Source organism: Elephas maximus, chromosome 2, assembly GCF_024166365.1.
Source record: "Elephas maximus indicus isolate mEleMax1 chromosome 2, mEleMax1 primary haplotype, whole genome shotgun sequence".
NCBI lineage: Eukaryota > Metazoa > Chordata > Mammalia > Proboscidea > Elephantidae > Elephas > Elephas maximus.
This window is the reverse complement of record NC_064820.1, coordinates 70,568,628-70,588,365: the sequence shown is the minus strand read 5'-3', so window position 1 is coordinate 70,588,365 and position 19,738 is coordinate 70,568,628. Positions and strand designations below refer to the sequence as shown.

The 19,738-nt window shown below is 38.3% G+C and overlaps 1 protein-coding gene across 6 annotated transcripts in view; it reads right to left on the bottom strand.

Moving 5' to 3' along the window:
- NLN (neurolysin) overlaps window positions 1-19,738 on the bottom strand; it is a 139,816-nt gene that overhangs the window by 78,914 nt on the left and 41,164 nt on the right. For all 6 annotated transcript variants that reach the window (XM_049864676.1, XM_049864669.1, XM_049864653.1 and 3 more), the window contains one exon: window positions 15,186-15,334. In XM_049864676.1, the coding sequence (XP_049720633.1) occupies window positions 15,186-15,334 (149 nt within the window). The remainder of the gene's footprint in view (window positions 1-15,185; window positions 15,335-19,738) is intronic.

Sequence of the window (19,738 nt, the reverse complement as noted above, 5' to 3'; positions counted from 1 at the left end):
ATTCTACATGCCAATTACTAATGGATGCTTACAGCTATTTCTTCTCATTTTAAGTCATGCCACATTAAGGAAACAAAGGTCCTGAAAGCTTGATTCCATCCATATCATTAAGGTCGACTGTACTTAGAGGAGGCAGCGCCCCCCTAGTCATATTTTGAGTGTCTTCCAACTTGGGCAGCTCATCTTCCAGCATTATATCAGTGTTCCACTGCTATCCAAAACGTTTTCACGGGCCACCCCTTTTCAGAAGTAGACTGCCAGGTCCTTCTTCCTAGAGTGTCTTAGTCTGGAAGCTCCACTGAAACCTGCCCACCATGTGTGGCCCTGATGTCTGAAATACTGGTGGCATGGCTTCCAGCATCACAGCAAGATGCAGTCTACTATATAGTATGACAGACTGACAGACAAGTAGTGGAAGTCAAAGTAGCTGATGGTTTTATCTGGGTTCCTAGGCTTTAAGGGAAGTCCCTGGGTGGTACAAATTGTTAACATATTTGGCTGCTAACTGAAAAGTTGAAAGTTTGAGTCCACCCAGAGGTACCTCATAAGAAAGGCCTGGTGATCTAATTCTGAAAAATCAGCTACTGCAAACACTATGGAGCACAGTTCTACTCTTGATACATGGGGTCATGTCTTGGTTATCTAGTGCTACTGTAACAGAAATACCACAAGTGGATGGCTTTAACAAACAGAAATTTATTTTCCCACAGTCTAGTAGACTAGAAGTCTAAATTCACAGCATCAGCTGCAGGGGAAGCCTTTCTCTCTCTGTCGGCAGGTCCTTGTCATCAATCTTCCCCTGGATTTGGAGCATCTCTGTGCAGGAACCCTGCAAAGGATGTGCTGTGCTCCTGGTGCTGCTCCTGGAACTGCTTTCTTTGTGGTATGAGGTTCCCTCTCTCTGATTGCTTCCCTTTCCTTTTATCTCTTGTAAGATAAAAGGTGGTGCAGCCCACACTCCAGGGAAACTCCCTTTACATTAGATCAGAGATATGACCTTAGTAAGAGTGTTACAATCCCACCCTAATCCTCTTTAACATAAAATTACAATCACAAAATGGAGGACCACCACACAATACTGGGAATCATGGCCTAATCAAGTTGGCAGATATTTTTGGGGGACCCAATTAAATCTGTGACAGGTCACCATGATTTAGAATTGATTTGATGGCAACTAGGTTTTTTTTAGGCTTTAAGAGGTAGACAAAGTTACAAGTTTCAATAGCATTGATTTTGGCCAATGACTAGACTTATGCTTTTAAAAATCAAAGATGCCATGTCAAGTAAAGTGAATTAGACTGCAACTGAACTTTGGCCATACTGGTTTTTTCTTTTGGGGCATATTTTTTAACATGCTGGTTCTTTAATTTTGCACTTGGCCTCTATTTCTGGTAGGGTAAGAGAAATGACATAATGCTAAAAAGAATCTATACTTTACTCTCATGATCTATTCATTTGCACTTGCAACATTAAAACTATCCTTTTAAATAAGGAATTGGTTAAGATGAATTGGCAAGACCAAAGCACAAAACTCTGAAAAAATATAAACAATGTTATAATAGATCACTGCATTCCTCAAATTTAGCTTACATAATTCAGCCTCTCTTTCACTAAAAAATTCCTCCTGTGTTTTTATTACTTGGCATGTCATTGAAATAAAATATTACACGACTGGATTGTTCTAACATGAAGAGAGTGTACATTTTTTTCTCACCAGTATGGCTGGAAAGACTGTCTATGAACTCTTCTTTGATCACTGTTGGCTTTTCAGCCAATGATTGAGAACCCTTTGTCAAGACTGGCAAATATCAAGATTTGTGGCCATAAACACTGGCTTTTGGCATCTGGCCATTTTTTAGACAAATGGATGAGAAAATACTTGTTTTCATTTTTTTTTTTTTTGGTGGTAGGAATAAAGATAAATTTTGTATGTTAAATTTTTATGTAATATTTGATACCAACAAATGAATATAATTACATATATATGTAAGTTATGAAAATAAATTAAAACTACCATTCAATGGAAGAAATAGAACATTAACAACATTGTTGCATTTATTTATATAAACAGTAACCTTTGTGAAAGGTAGCCAATCATTTCTGGGCTTTTAACTTCTACAAAACCTTAGTGGACTGTCAATTTCTTTTTAAAGAATTACTATTATTAGTATTAGTATGGTAAATATATATTACAAAATTTTGTCATTTTAACCATTTTTAAGTGTACAATTCAGTGGCATTAATTTACATATACCAGGTCGTGAGATCATCACCACTATCTCTTTCCAAAAGTTTTTCACTTCAAACAAAAACTCAGTGCCCTTCAAGTAGTAACTTCCCATTCCCCCCTCTCCCCCCATCTCCTGGTAACTAGTGATAAACTTTTGACTCTATCCATTTCCTGTTCTAGATATTACACATAAGTGAATCATCCAGTATTTGTCCTCTTGAACATATTTCACTTAGCATGTTTTCAAGGTTCATTCATATTGTAGCATGCGTCAGAACTTCATTTCTCTTTATGGCTGAATAATGTTCCATTGTATATGTGTACATTTGTTTATCCATTCATCTGCTAATGGATATATGGATTGTTTCCACCTTTTGACTACTGTAAATAATGCTGTAGGGAATATTGCTGTACAAGTATCTCTTTTGAGTCCTTGTTTTTAATTTTTTTTTGGCTATACACCTAGGAGTAGAATTGCTGGGTCATATGCTAATTCTATGTTTAATATTTTGAGGCATGTTAACCTGTTTTCCACAGCAGTTGCACCTTTTTACACTCCCATGATCAATTAACAACAGTTCCAAAATTCTCCACGTTCTTCTCTGAACATATTTAAGACAGATGTTTAAAAGTCTTTATCTACTAATTCCAATGGCTTGGCTTTCTCAAGGATAGCTTCTGTTTCTTTATATTGTTCCTTTGAATTGTCCGTCCTTCTCTTTTTCCCTGTATGTCCTATGACTCTTTGTTGAAAATGGGACATTTGGATAATATAATGTGGTGACTGTGGAAATTAGATTCTCCCCCTTCCTAAGAGTTTGCCAGCCTTTTCTTTTATTGTTGAAGGCTGTAGTAATCTGTTGGTTCAGTGACTTTTCCAAACTATCTTTCCAAAGCCTGTATTACTGGATGTGTGTGTTCACTGAGAAGGAGCCCTGGTGGTGCAGTGGCTAAGCTCTCAGCTTCTAATCGAAAGGCTGTTGTTTGAACCCACCAGCCACTCTGCAGGAGAAAGATGTGGCAGTCTGCTTCCATAAAGATCACAGCCTTGCAAACCCTATGCAGCAGTTCTACTATGTCTTATAGAGTCTCCATGAGTCAGAATTGACTTGATAGCAATGGGTTTGGTTTAATTTAACAGGTGTTTACTGAAGTCTCAATGAAAAACAGACAATCTTGTAGTCTTTGCGGATTGGCTCTGTGCTATGGCACTCTTTCAGCACTTAGCCAGGCTTACATGGTCCTACAGAATCAGCCTGAGGTGAAAGCTCAGGATTTTCTCAGGTCTTTTCTGGGCACGTGTCCTGCCCTGGGCTTATGTGTGGCTTTCTAAATTCTCTGTTATACATAGGTACTTCTGAATGTTCCATCTTCTTAAAGAAACTCATCTCAACACCATGGCCTTAGCCCTAAGCTTTCTGTTGTGTGTCTCAACTGCTCTCTTTTGCCCCAGGCAGCTACAGACCTATCAGTATGCTCTCCACTGCTCCAGCCTGTGCTACCTCCAAGATGAATGAAACGCAGGCATGTGCCTGGCTTCAGTCCTTATGGTTGCCACTGGACAAGTCTGAACAGACACATACAGTACTTTGTGCACAAGGTGTAGTCTGTTCTTTTCAGAACCCAGGTTGAAGGTCTCAAGTTAGGAACGTGAGCTGCACTTCTAATCAGGGGTTGGGGAGGGGCATGGTCCAGTAACAAAAAGCCACAAAGCTTCCTTACTATTTTCTTGTAGTCTCTTTATTGATAATTTTGCTTGGTGGCTGTGAATCTCTGTGTACTTGAGTTCTGACAAGGTTAGTTCTGACTTTCTACTTATTTTTTGGCATTTCTTTGGAGGACCAGAACGTTAAGCTTTTTATTCCACTATCTTGGAGACATCACTCCTCCCAAAAAAACCACACCCACTGCCGTCGAGTCGATTCCGACTCATAGCGACCCTATAGCACAGAGTAGAACTGCCCCGTAGTTTTCAAGGAGCACCTGGTGGGTTCGAACTGCTGACCTTTTGGTTAGGAGCCATAGCACTTAGCCACTACGCCACTCAATCACTCCTCCAGTTTACTTATTTTTACTGCTATAAAATATTCTATTGTATAAATACATCAAAATTTATTGATATAGTAGTACTTCTTGTACCTTGTTTAAAAAATACTTTGCTGCCCACGTGTTACAAACAATACTCCTGTACAAATTTCTAAAAGACTTATGGCTTGGCCTTTAAATTTAAGACTTTAATCCATGAGAAACTTTTTCACTTTGGTTGCAACAAAGATATCCCATTTTATTTTGTTTTCATGTGGATAACCCACATCCCAGGACCAATTACCGAAAGCCTATTTTCTGGATCTGTTACTAGCTAGTTTCTCAGTTTGGTTCAGTGAGCATCTACTGAATGCTTACTTTGTACCAGGTACTTACACCGGAGGTATAAAATGAATCAAATGTGATACCTCCCTCAAGACATTAATGTAATGTCTGCATGACTTCTGGCAAGCACTTATCAACCAGTTCTGTGGCTTTTTGGAAAGTCTCCATTTCTGAGCCTCAATTTTTTCATTTATACAAAGGGCTACCTCTAATGTTGATATAAAGTTTAAATTAGATAACCATAATTTCTATACAGACTCACTAGCTACATTGGGAGAGAGGTAGGAAGATCATTGCACACTGGTTAGTCTCATGCTGTATTATAATTTTACCCATCCATTTAGTCTACAAATTACTTCTTGTGGAGGTTTTGAAACATAACTGCAAATTATTTGATACTCCCCACACTGAGACATAATGTCTAGATTCTTTTCTCTTGAGTAGGGCTAATTGCAGTAAGCGGCAAAGTAATATAGTACGGCAAAAGTGATGCTGTGACTTCTGACCTAGGTCACAAAATATAATGGAGCTTCTGCCTCATTCATTGGAAAACTTGTGTTGAAGTCCTGTCATCCTAAAGCTACCATGCTGTGAGGAAGCTCAAATAAGCTTACGTGAACAGATTACATGGAAACACCTTGGCTATATAAAGAGATGCCTGGTTAGCCCTTACATGCTTCAACCCTAGCCACTTATGTGTCTGAAACCACATGCGAGATCCTGACAGAATTGCCCAGTTGATTCAACACCCATAGGATCTGTGAGAGATAATAAAATGATTGTAGTTTTAAGGCACAAATACATAACTAGAACCATTATTGAGCATAGATCTTGCACAAAGAACTGAAAAGGAAAGTAGTTTCACATTTCTATTTATCAATTCTTCATATAGTACAGCTTCTCGGATTATTTGCTCAGCAGACAGATTAAGTACGGTAAAAGGATACAACCCTGAAACACACCTTTCCTGACTTTAAACCATGCAGTATCCCCTTGTACTTTTCTAACTACTGCCTCTTGGTCTATGTACAGGTTCCTCCTAAGTATAATTAAGTGTTCTGGAATTCCCATTTTTTGCAATATTATCCATAATTTGTCATGATCCACATAGTCGAATGCCTTGGCATAGTCAATAAAATACAGGTAAACATTTTTCTAGTATTCTCTGCTTTCAGCCAAGATCTGACTTCAGCAACAATATCCCTCATTCCACATGCTGTTCTGAATTCAGCTTAAAATTTGGCAGTTCCCTGTAAATGTACTGTTGCAACCACTTTTGAATGATCTTCAGCAAAATTTTACTTGCATGTGATATTAATAATAAAATCATATTAATAATATTATAAGGTAATTTCCGCATTCTGTTGGATCACTATCCTTTGAAATGGGTACAAATATGGATCTTTTCCAGTCAATCGGCCATGTAGCTGTCTTCCAAATTTCTTGGCATAAGCAAATAAGTGCTTCCAGCGCTGCATCCATTTGTTGAAACATCTCAGTTGGTATTCCCTTCAACTCCTAAAGCCTTGTTTTTCGCCAATGCATTCAGTGCAGCTTGAACTTCTTCCTTCAGTACTATCAGTTCTTTATCATATGCTACCTCTTGAAATAGCTGAACATCGACCAATTCTTTTTGGTGCAGTGACTCTGTATTCCACCTCCTTTTTATGCTTTCCACATCGTTTAGTATTTTGCCCACAGAATCCTTCAATATTGCAACTCAAGGCCTGGATTTTTTCTTCAGTTCTTTCAGCTTGAGAAACACCAAGTGTATCATTCCCTTTTGGTTTTCTACCTCCAGGTCTTTGCATATTTCATTATAATACTTTACTTTGTCTTCTTGAGCTGCCCTTTAAAATCTTCCGTTCAGCTGTTTTACTTCATCATTTCTTCCATTTGTTTTAACTACTCTACGTTCAAGAGCAACATTCAGAGTCTCTTCTGACATCCATTTGATCTTATCCTTCTTTCCTGTCTTTTTAACAACCTGTTGCTTTCTTCATGTATGTTGTCCTTGATGTCATTCCACAACTCATCTATTCTTCTGTCATTAGTATTAACGCATCAAATCTATTCTTGAGATGGTCTCGATATTCAGGTGGGATATACTCAGGGTCGTATTTTGGCTCTCATGGACTTGTTCTCATTTTCTTCAACTTGAACTTGCAAATAAGCAATTGATGGTCTGTTCTACAATCAGTCCCTGGCCTTGTTCTGACTGATGATATTGAGTTTTCCATTGTCTCTTTCCACAGATGTAGTTGATTTGATTCCTGTGCATTCCCTGTGGCGAGGGCCACGTGTATACTCGCCGTTTATGTTGGTAAAAAAGGTATTTGTAATGAAGAAGTCATTGGTCTTGCAAAATCCTATTGAGCAATTTCTAGCATAGTTCTATCACTAGGGCCATATTTTCCAACTACCAATCCTTCTTTACTTCTGACTTTCTCATTTCAGTCACCAGTAATTACCAACGTACCTTGACTGCATGTCTGATCAATTTCAGACTACAGAAGTTGGTAAAAAAAATCTTTAGTTTCTTCATCTTTGGCCTTAGTGGTTGGTGTGCAAAATTGAATAATAGTCGTATTAACTGGTCTTCCTTACAGGTTGTCATGGATTGAATTGTGTCCCCCCAAAATATGTGCCAACTTGGTTAGGCCATGATTCCCAGTATTGTGTGGTTGTCCTCCATTTTGTGATTGTAATTTTATGATAAAGAGGATTAAGATGGACTTGTAACACCCTTACTGTCTTAGGCTGGGTTCTGTAGAGAAGCAAAACCAATCAAGCATATAAATATATATAGAGAAAGGTTTATATCCAAGAAACGGCTCATACAATTGTGGAGGCTGGAATGCCCCAAGTCTGTGGATTAGGATAGAGGCTTCTCCCAATTCATTTAGCAGCAGGGGCTGGCAAACTCAAGATCAGCAGGTTGGAAAGCAGGGCTCTGTTCACAGGCTATGAAGATGAGTGAATCCCAAGACTGGCAGATAAACTGATAGCTTAAGTTCCAAGAACAGGAGGTCAGATGAACAGGAGGCAGCTGCAGGATCCAGAATGAGCAAAAAGTCAGAGTATCTGCTTGTATTCAAATGCAGGCCATAACCCCAAGAAACTTCCTTTCAACTGATTGGCTACTCACAGCAGATCCCATCATGGGAGTGATCTCCATATAAACACTGAGAATCATGGCCCAGCCAAGTTGATATGCAATTTTAACCATCACACTTACTAAGGTCACATCCCTGATCCAATGTAAAGGAAGTTTCCCTGAAGTGTGGCCTGCACCACCTTTTATCTTACAAGAGATTAAAAAGAAAGGGAAGCAAGCAGAGAGCAGGGTCCTCATACCGCCAAGAAAGTAGTGCTGGGAGCACAGTGCATCCTTTGGTTCCAGGGTTCCTGCACGGAGAAGCTCCTAGTCCAGGGGAAGATTGATGACAAGGACCTTCCTCCAGAGCCAACAGAGAGAGAAAGCCTTCCCCTGGAGCTGATTTCCTGCATTTGGACTTATAGCCTACTAGACTGTGAGAAAATAAATTTCTCTTTGTTGAAGCCATCCACTTGTGATATTTCTGTTACAGCAGCGCCAGATGACTGAGACAGAATTTGCTACCAAGAGAGTGGGGTGCTGCTCTAACAGATACGTAAAATGAGGAAGCAGTTTTAAAACTGTGAATGGACAGAAAACTCAGAAGGAAGTGAGAAGTGTTAACACCGGAGAAGGTACAGATGGTGAAAAACAGCAGCAGAGGGCCAGCAGCAGCAGAACTAGGAGATCAGCCCCAGACAGTGCTGGAGCTGACCACAGAGTGAGGAAGCTGAGTGTGAGCAGGAGGCTTCCTGGTGGAGTGGGGTGCCTTCAGGCACTTATTGGTGGACCTACAGAGCTTTGAACACTTGTGTCAGCAGGGCAGATGCAGGCGTGAGGCCTGAGGGTTGGGAGGCCAAGGAACACAGGAAGCCAAGCTACCTCAGTCTCAAAAGGAATGGCCAGGACCTCTGAGATTTAAAAGGGTGGACACATGGCCTCTGGTTTTTCTAAGGGTGGAGTCACCACTCAGACAACTAGGAGAATGGTGTGCTCAAAGCCAAGGGAGCGGAGTTGCCGTCCCAATGGGCCTGGAAGGCAGAGCTGAAGCCCAGGGCCAAGGGGCCTCCACTCAGAATCCAGATAGTGTGGCCAATACCTAGAGTCTGGAGGGGAGGGCCATTGTATAAATTGTCTCAGAGAACAGAGGATTATTTTCAAAGCCTTGAAGGCTACTGTAACGTATTCTGCTGGTTTGCTTGGTGCCTGTTAATGCCTTCTTTCCCTCCAATTCCTCCCATTTGTAATGGAAATGTCTAGCTTGTACCTGTTTGCCATTGTACTTTGGAAGCAGATAACTTATATTCCAGATTTCACAGATGAGGAAGAATTTTTTGCATTTTGGACTTGGAGCTGATTTAAGACTCTTGCTATGATACAATGGGGTGAACATGTTTTACGTGTGGCAAGGATGTGAAGTTTTGGGGGCTAAAGGGTAGAATGTCATGGATTGAACTGCGTCCCCCCCAAAATATGTATTAACTTGGTTAGGCCATGATTTCCAGTATTGTGTGGTTGTCCTTCATTTTGTGATTGTAATTTTATGTTAAAGAGGATTAGGGTGGGATTGTAATAGCCTTAGTAAGGTCACATCCGTGATCCAATGTAAAGGGAGTTTCCCTGAAGTGTGCCTGCACCACCTTTTATCTTACAAGAGATAAGAGGAAAGGGAAGCAAGCAGAGAGGAGGATCCTCATACCACCAAGAAAGTAGTGCTGGGAGCAGAGTGTGTCCTTTGGACCCAGGGCTCCTGCATGCAGAAGCTCCTAGTCCAGGGGAAGATTGATGACAAGGACCTTTCTCCAGAGCCGAGAAAGACTTCCCCCAGAGCCGACACCCTGAACTTGGACTTCTAGCCTCCCAGACTGTGAGAAAATAAATGCCTCTTTGTTAAAGCCATCCCCTTGTGCTATTTCTGTTATAGCAGCACTAGATGACTAAGACACAGTTGTATAGATATTAACCTATCATCACTGACAGCATTGTACCTCGGGATAGATCTTGAAATGTTCTTTTTGATGATGAACATGATATCATTCCTCTTCAATTTATCATTCTTGGCACAGTAGACCATATGACTGTCTAATTCAAAATGGCCAATACTAGTCCATTTCAGCTCACTAATGCCTAAGACGTTGAAGTTTATGCATTCAATTTCATTTCTGACTCCCAGTTTTCCTAGATTCACACTTCGTTCATTTCACATTCCTATTATTAATGGATATTTGCAGCTGTTTCTTCTCATTTTGAATTGCGCCACATCGGCAAATGCAGGTCCTGAAAGCTTGACTCACCCTTATCATTAAGGTTGACTCTACTTTGAGGATACAACTTTTCCCTAGTTGTACTCTGAGTGCCTTCCAACCTGAGGGACTCATATTCTGGCACTATATCAGACAATATTCTGCTGCTATTCATAAGGTTTTCATTGGTCAATTTTTTCAGAAGTAGACTGCCAGGTCCCTCTTCCTAGCCTATGTTAATCTGGAAACTCTGCTGAAACCTGTCCACTAAGAGTAACCCTTCTGGTGTTTGAAATATCAGTGGCAAAGCTTCCTGTATCACAGCAACATGCAAGCCACCACAGTATAACAAATTGACACAAGCGAATAATCTGAGAAGCTGGACTATATGAAGAACACGACATCAAAATTGGAGGCAGACTCCTTAACAATCTGCATTATGCAGATGATACAACCTTGTTTGCTGAAGGTGAAGAGGACTTGAAGCCGTTACTGATAAAGATTAAAGACTGCAGCCTTCAGTATGGATTACACCTTAACATAAAGAAAACAAAAATCCTCACAACTGGATCAATAAGCAACATCATGATAAATGGGGAAAACATTGAAGTTTTTAAGGATTTCATTTTATTTGGATCTACAATCAATCCCATGGAAACAGCAGTCAAGAAATCAAACCATGCCTTGTATTGGGCAAATGTAGTGCAAAAAACCTCTTTAAAATATTAAAAAGTGAAAATGTCACTTTAAGGACTAAGGTGTACCTGTCCCAAGTCATGGTGTTTTCAATAGCCTTATATGCATGTGAAAACTGGACAGTGAATAAGAAAGACCGAAGAATTGTTGACTTTGAATTATGGTGTTGGCAAAGAATATTGAATATACCATGGCATGCCAGAAGGATGAACAAATCTGTCTTGGAAGATCTTCGTACAGCCAGAATGCTCCTTAGAAGCAAGGACGATAAGACTTCGTCTTGTGTACTTTGGACATTTTATCAGGAGGGACCAGTTCCTAGAGAAGGACGTCATGCTTGGTAAAGTAGAAGGTGAGCAAAAAAGAGGAAGATTCTTGACTAGATGGATTGACCAATGGCTGCAACAATGGGCTCAAGCAGAACAATGATTGTGAGAGTGGCACACGCCTGGACAGTGTTTTGGTCTGTTGTACATAGGGTCGCTATGAGTCAGAACCAACTCAATGGCACCTAACAACATTTAACAATTCTAAGGAAAAAAAAATACCATGAGAGCTAAAATAATATTTTATATTTAATTTGGATAGTACAGTAAAACTTGTGAAAGTCAGAACTTGTGTCAGAGATGAAAACTAAAATATTTTCTAATAAAACAAGCAATACAAAAGTGGTAAGACTGCACTCTGTCAAAGGCAGAAAACTTGGAAGAGCTGAAAAAACAAAGCAGGCCTGTCAACTTCCCACTCTCATGTTTCATTGCGTTATATCTGATTATTATTTACATTGGTGTATTTTCAAGCCTTAACATTATTCAGAGCACCGTCATTTTAGTAGAGCATTCTTGATATTGCTGACTTTATATTAATGTAAGATCATATTTGCACAGCTTAATAAAGGCTTTATATGTTACATCATGGTTACCTTATTTCACTTCCAGTATTAAAAAAAAAAATACTTCCAGTATTACAGGGAAGAATAAATACATATATCTAATTTTGTACTTTAAATATGAATGAGATGAAATTTACCATTTATTAAAGCTATAGCAGAAAACGGTACTGATAATTCTAGATTTTAGAAAGTACTGCCTCAATAAACATAACTATTTGTCAAGAAAGATTTTTAAATTCACTTAACAAGCTCCAGTACAAAAGCAAAAACAAAAGTTATTTTTCTGACGTAGCCTTAACAGACATAGTAGAAGCTCCTAAAAATGTTCATATAATAATCCACATGTACTAGAGCAATTACTCCATTGGAGAGAGGAAACATTATGGAATCAAATCTGAAACAAAATTGTTACAATAAAACCCTGAAGTGAACCAACCCAAACAAACACACAAATCTGATGAACACACTGGTGCTTTTTTAGGTAACTACGGTATGCTAGGTGCCCTGGTGACGCAGAGGTTAAGTGCTTGGCTGCTAACCAAAAGGTTAGCGATATGAACCCACCAGCTGCACCGTAAGAAAAAGACGTGGCAGTCTGCTTCTATGAAGATTACAGCCTTGGAAACTCTATGGAGCAGTTCTACTCTGTCCTATAGGGTCACTATGAGTTAACATTGACTCGATGGCTATGAGTTTTGTTTTTGGTTTTACGGTATGCTAGTCTACTGTGATAATCTACAGGCAACAATTTGATCCTAAATTTAGCTAGATCAGTTTCAAACATATACAAAATTAAAAAATATAGCAAGAGATGGTCCTGGATAGAATGAAAGAAAAATGTAGAACAAGCCTTGAATTCCAAAAAAAGGCCAGATTTACTGGACCAGTAAAGACTACAGTATCCTCCAAGACTACTTCCTTGAGATACACTTTAAACTTGGAAGTGAAGCCACTCCTGGAGGTTACCTTTCAGCCAAATAATAGATTGGCTCATATAATTAAACAGTATCACCTGTGAGTATTGTGCACCTTTAAATAATCACCTGTGTGAGACCAAATGGTCAATATTTACCCTAAAGCAAAGAAGAGAGGGTAACGGGGGCCAGGGAAGCTAGTTCAAAGGAAACAGAACAACCAGAATGGAAATAATGATAATGCTCACACATTGTGAAGAATGTGAGCAATATCACTGAACAACATATATAGAAATTGTTAAACGGGAACCTAATGTGCTGTGTAAACTTTCACCAAAAATACCATAAAAGGAAAAAAAGTATAGCAAGGAAATTAATAAGGAGTTTCTAAAATCAAACTGAGTCTGTTAGCAAGACCAAGATGGCTGATGACTAGGCTCTCAGTAGAGGGTTAATCCAGCTCGCTCCAAGTAAGCAGGGGACAGAGACGGACAATGTTCCCAAGGACATCTCATTTGTGTCAAATGCTTCCTGGAACACTCTAAGCACATACATTACTTTTCTTTTTGTCTCCCTCTCCTGCTTGTCAATTTTCATGCTGTTAGTTGTAAGACTTGTTAAATGTATTGTGTATTATATATCTAACTTTTGTAGCCATACCGCCAGACTCAAAGTTATGAAAAGGATTATGTATCTTCAGGAGACTCACGTTTCTGGAACTTCGGTGCTTGTGCCCTAGCACTCCATCACCTTGTGTATTGCTGAGATGTTTCCCTAAAAAATTTAGCCTATCTACTCTAGGTGTCCCTTACCATCAGATCACCAGAAGTAGAGTGACTAAGGAATGGCATAGTAAAGATACTAGATGGTGCCCAGCTACTGAATAAAAGAACAGTAGCTTCTGGAGTCTTAAAAGCTTAAAGGCAGTCATCTATGTTACAGCACAACTAAAAGACCATGCAAGAAGAAAATGCTCTTATAGTGGTCTTTGTGATCTAAGAATTTCTATAAAAATTCTTGATCAAAAGGGGGGAATAATAAGCACTTTCTAAAATTAAAATGAGGCTCTCAGCTAAGCCAAGATGGCTGACAACTAGGCTCTCAATAAAGTGTTAATCCAGATGACTCTGAGTAAGCAGGGGTCAGAGACAGAAAGAGAAGTAATGTATGTGCTTAGAATGTTTCAGGAAGCATGTGAGGCAAATGTGATACCCTCAGAAAATGTTTTGCGCAGATGGTCTTCCGGAAGCAGAAAAGATTAACTGATATGAAGAAAGAGCTGTTTTTGAAATGTTTGTAGGATTAGTCATGCCCAAGTTTGTATATAAAAGCTCAACTTTGTCTCCAGAAAGATGGAGCATTTTGGGAGTTCTTCCTGAATGCTGCCTGATTCAAACTGCCATGTTCCCTCAATAAAACTCTTTACTATTGCTTTCAATAGACTCAGAGATTTTACTCTGACAAAATCTAAAGTGACAAACCTTCCATACCTATGGACAACATTTATAATAATCAGACAAAGTGGAATAGTAACAAAAACATTAGACTTAATTAATGACATTAAGATTGAAATGCTTTTTTGAGGTTAGAGTATCCAAATGAGAACTTAGAAGTCAGGACGAAAACACAACAAATCAAAGGAAATCAGAAATTCCAGAAAAAAGTTCTAAAATATGTATATAACACAGAGTAGAAAGGAAATCAGATTATTTTGGGATGAAATAAAAATAGGAGACAAGTAAAGGTTACAATCCAAATCACATGAAATAATAAGTGTGGCCAAAGGAGAAAAGAGAACAATTTAGTTCGTAAAGAGTAATTACAAAGTTATTCTCATTTATATTATATAGTACCAAAGACGAGCAATCATAAACCACACAGATGATTATAAATTATGAAGCGAAAAGTACTTGTCTGACATAAGAAAATAAATAGCATGTATATTTTACAAACCTAAAAAAAAAAAAAAAAAATTGTTTTTATATTCTATAAGTGAGTTAAAAAAAAATTTTTTTTTTTATTTCAAATGCTTCCTTTTAACTCTCGGCATAAATTGCTAACAAGGCATAAAGAACATTTGAGATTCTGCAGAAACAAACAAGTAAAATTAAATAAAAATGCTCAGGATTGTAAAACATTTGTTTTCCAACAAATTGCTGAGGTACCATGAAAATTAAAATTTAAACCAAAGACATGATCAAACTGCTGGGAAGCAAATCAAAATTGGGGACGAAAAGACCAAAAGTACTCAAGGCAGACCTACCTAGAATATTCATTATCCACAATTTCCATGAGTCCTAAAAAATGTAAGGATGACAGATAGGAATGACTCTGGTGTGCACCAACAGTTTGTTATAACTATGATGGACAAAAATACAAGGTATTTACAAATAAGTAACTCAGTTCCACTTGCATCTAGTTGATATGATCTAACATAAACCTTGCAATATTTTGAAAATTCAGAGGTTTCTACATTGAACCTTCAAATTCATTGATGGTTAATAAGCCCTAGATATAGATTTATATTTACCTACACTGTGTTTAATTCTAAGTGAATGAAATTAGCAACTCAACATAAACCTACCTGGTATCATATACTATTATAGTCTACTATGCTTTGCCTATTATTATAATCCTTGTAACAAAATGTAGGAAAACTCAAATACTTTATATTGCTGGTCAAGGGCTATTAATTTTTTGTGTGGTTTTATGTTTTTTTAAAGGGATTTATAACACCATTTACCTGTAGGTGAACAATTCTCTGAAATATATCTTCTCTCATGCTCATCTCAATATCAAAACGAGAAAGTCTTTTGTCTGCTTCAGTACTTGCTGCCCGTACTTCTTTGTCAGAGGAGACATGCTGGGGAAAGTCTAGCATGGTTCTTTCCACTGTTGATAGAGAAAAAAATAGTATTTTTTTTTTCCAGTTGTCATTGATTCAGACTCATGGTGACCTCATGTGTGTCGAGTAGAACTGTGTTCCACAAAGCATCCAATGGCTGATTTTTCTGGAAGTAGATCACCAGGCATTTACTCTAAGGTGCCTCTGGGTGGACTTAGTCAAATACCTCCTGCCTATATGAATGATTATCCAAATGTAAGTTTGTCATTTTATACTTTCAGTAAAGGTTTTTAGGGCTATCAAAAAACAGCATCAAATGCAGGACTTGGCTGTTGGTATGTTATTAACAATATGCTATGTTGTTAACAGAAGTGTTGTAGACTGAGGAATTATCAAAGTATGTTTAGAGCATAATTAATTTACTGGGAGCGCAGGAAGAAAAAAACATAGTTTTGTAGTCAGGCATCTTATAATTTTGGGGGGGAAGTATATAAGATGATAAAGAACAACACATTACAGAGAATATTAGTTTTCAAGTGAAGAGGATAGTATCTCAAAGACAGCAACTACCAAGGGCTGGGAGACTCAGTAATTGAAGAAGGTAGTAACTGTACTGGACCTTAGGGGATGGGTGAGACAAGAGGAGGGGCGCAGTAGGGATTGTAAGCATGGGGGCTGGCAGAGACAAAGAATGTTTAAGAAACAAGCAGATCAATGTAGTAGGGTGGGTTATGTTTAGAATAGGAGTTCTTCATCTTGTTTTACTATTAAAAAAAACCGAAATAAACTCATTGCTGTTGAGTCAATTCCAACTCGTAGGGACCCTATAGGACACAGTAGAACCATCACATAGGGTTTCCAAGGCTGTAAATCTTTACAGACATACTGCTACATCTTCCTCCCACAGAACAGCTGGTGGGTTTGATCTGCTGACCTTTTGGTCAAACTTACGCACCAACCACTAAGGTCAAAGACAAGAAATTGAAGCTTTTTAGCAACTTCTGCAGTCTGATATTGATCAAACAATCAGGATAAACTGATAATTACTGGTGACTGTAATGTGAAAGTTGGAAACGCAGAAGGGACAGTAATTGGAAATATGCCTTGGTGATAGAAATAATGCCAGAGATCGCATGATAGAATTTTGCAAGACTAATGACTTCTTTGCAAATATCATTTTTCAACAACATAAACGGCCACCATACACGTGGACTTCACCAGATGGAATACACAGGAATCAAATTGACTACATCTGTGGAAAGAGGCAATGGGAAAGCTCAATATCATAGGTCACAACAAGGCCAGGGGCTAACTGTGGAACAGATCATTAATTGCTCATATTCAAGTTGAAGCTGAAGAAAATTAGAACAAGTCCATGAGAGCATCCACGAGAGCCAAAGTATGACCTTGGGTATATCTCGCCTGAATTCAGAGACCATTTCAACAACAGCCTTGATGCATTAAACACTAATGACTGAAGACCAGACAAGATGCAGAATGACAGCATACATGAAGAAAGCAACAACTCATTCAAAAGACAGCAAAGAAAGAAAAGACCTTAATGACGTCAGAAAAGACTCTGAAACCTGCTCTTGAACATAGGATAGCTAAAGCAAAAGGAAAAAATGATGAAGTAAAAGAGCTAAACAGAAGATTTCAAAGGGTGTCTTGAGAAGACAAAATAAAGTATCATAATGAAATGTGCAAAGACCTGGAGTTAGAAAACCAAAATGAAAGAACATGCTCAGCATTTTTCAAGCTAAAAGTACTGAAGAAACAATTCAAGTCCCAAGATGCAACACTGAAAGAGTCTATGGGAAAAAAATTAAATGATGCAGGAAGCATCAAAAGAAGATGGAATACACAGAATCACTGTACTAAAAAGAATTGGTCAACGGTCAACTATTTTGGGAGGTGGCATATAATCAAAAACTGATGGTACTGAAGGAAAAAGGCCAAGCTGCATTGAAGGCACTGTCAAAATACAAGGCTCCAAGAATTGACAGAATACCAATTGAGATGTTTCAACAGAGTTGGAAGTGTTCACTCATCTATGCCAAGAAATTTGGAAGACAGCTACATGGCCAACTGACTGGAAGAGAACCATATGCATGTTGGTTCCAAACAAAGGTGATCCAACAGAATGCAGAAATTATCGAACGACATGTTTAATATCGCACACAAGTAAAATTGTGCTGAAGATCATTCAAAAGTAGTTGCAGCAGTATATGGACAAGCAACTGCCAAAAACTCAACCTGTTTTCAGGAGAGGATGTGGAACAAGGTATATCATTACTGATGTCAGATGGGTCCTGGCTGAAAGCACAGAATACCAGAAAGATGTTTACCTGTGTTTTATTGATCTTGCAAAGACATTTGACTGTGTCGGGCATAACAAATTATGGATAACATTACGAAGAATGGGAATTTCAGAACACTTAATTGTGCTTGTGAGGAACCTGTACATAGACCAAGAGGCAGAGATTTGAACAGAACAAGGGAATAGTGTGTGGTTTAATATCAGGAAAGGTGCGCATCAGGGTTATATCCTTTCACCATACTTACTCAATCTGTATGCTGAGCAAATAATCTGAGAAGCTGGGCTATATGAAGAAGAACATGGCATCAGGATTGGGAGAAGACTCACTAACAACCTGCGATATGTAGTGACACAACCTTGCTTTCTAAAAGTGAAGAGGACTTTAAGCACTTACTAATGAAGATCAGACGACAGCCTTCAGTATGGATTACACCTCAACATAAAGAAAACAAAAATCCTCACAACTGGACCAATGAGCAACATCATGATAAATGGAGAAAATGTTGAAGTTGTCAAGGATTTCATTTTACTTGGATCCACATCAATGCCCATGGAAGCAGCAGTGAAGAAATCACACGACGTATTGTATTGGGCAAATCTGCTGCAAAAGACATCTTTAAAGTGTCAAAAAGAAAGACATCACTTTAAGGCCTAAGGTGCACCTGACCTAAGCCATGGTGTTTTCAGTCACCGCATATGCACGTGAATGCCAGACAATGAATAAGAAAAACTGAAGAACTGATGCCTTTGAATTTCAGCGTTAGCGAAGAATACTGAATATACCATGGACTGCCAGAAGAACAAACAAATCTGTCTTGAAGAAGTACGGCCAGAATGCTTCTTAGAAGCAAGGGTGGCAAGACTTTGCCTCACGTACTTTGGACGTGTTATCAGGAGGGACCAGTGGCTAGAGAAGGACATGATGCTTGGTAAAGTAGAGAGTCAGTGAAAAAGAGGGAGACCCTCGACGAGATGGACTGCAACAATGGGCTCAAGCAGAACAAAGACTGTGAGAATGGTGCAGGACTGGGCAGTGTTTTGTTCTGTTGCACATAGGGTCGCTATGAATTGGAACTGACTTCACGGCATCTAACAACAACAAAGTTACGGACCCTCTCCCAAATGTGCATAAGCATATAAACAGAAAAAATTCCATACAATTACAGGGAATTCCCAGATTCCCTGAAATCTCAGTAGACACGTCCAGTAAGCAGCTGGATATTGGGGCTATCTCCTATGAAATGATGACAATGTTGTTGTTAGTTGCCACTGAGTGGATTGAGTAATAGTGAACCCATGTACAGTCCATATGGTTTTCAAGGCTTTGACCTTTTGGAAGCAGATTGCCAGGCCTGTCTTCAGAGGACTCTTAGTCTGCTCTAATCTTCACAAATTAAAATTGGTTCTTAGGCTTTTCATACATTTGTATTTTGGCTTTCACTGGACAAAAATCTGTTAGTAAAATAATATACACTATAAAACAAAAATGACAATAGTTCACAGTGATGGTTGTGGCTCTGCTACAATGAATATGTTTTTATTATCATCAGTGTTCTGAAAGTATTATAAGAAAAATTTACCCATATAACATATAGTAAACAGTAGAACTATCCTATTCATACCAATATTTGTACAGTTAAATAAGCTAACTCACTCATATCAGTTCTCTTAAAGCACTGTTACAAATAAAACTGTAAAAACAAAAAATAAGAAACAAAAATCTGCCAAAAATATCTGAATAGTTTAATAATGTGTGTTTTTAAAAAAATTGAATTAGGTAATTATGCTTTTATGATTCAATTAAATATATAATTTTACGCCCCTTAACTATGGAAAGAATGAAATAGAAAATTTAAATTTTAATACATATAGTACCTGTTTAAATGATATAGTTAACTATAGAGTTATATTTTGCTCAGTTTTTTAAATTAGCACAAAAAGATATTAAGAAGGAATATTGCTAAAGATCTTAAATGTGCAACATAAAATACACAAGCCTAAAATTGGAAACATATTCTTAAGCAAACAATGCTGAAAAGCACTTCCTTCCTTACTTTGCCACAAAGACCTGGAATCAAACTTTATGCTCTCATTGCCAAACTATAAACAATGGTGATACCCAGTACCTGAC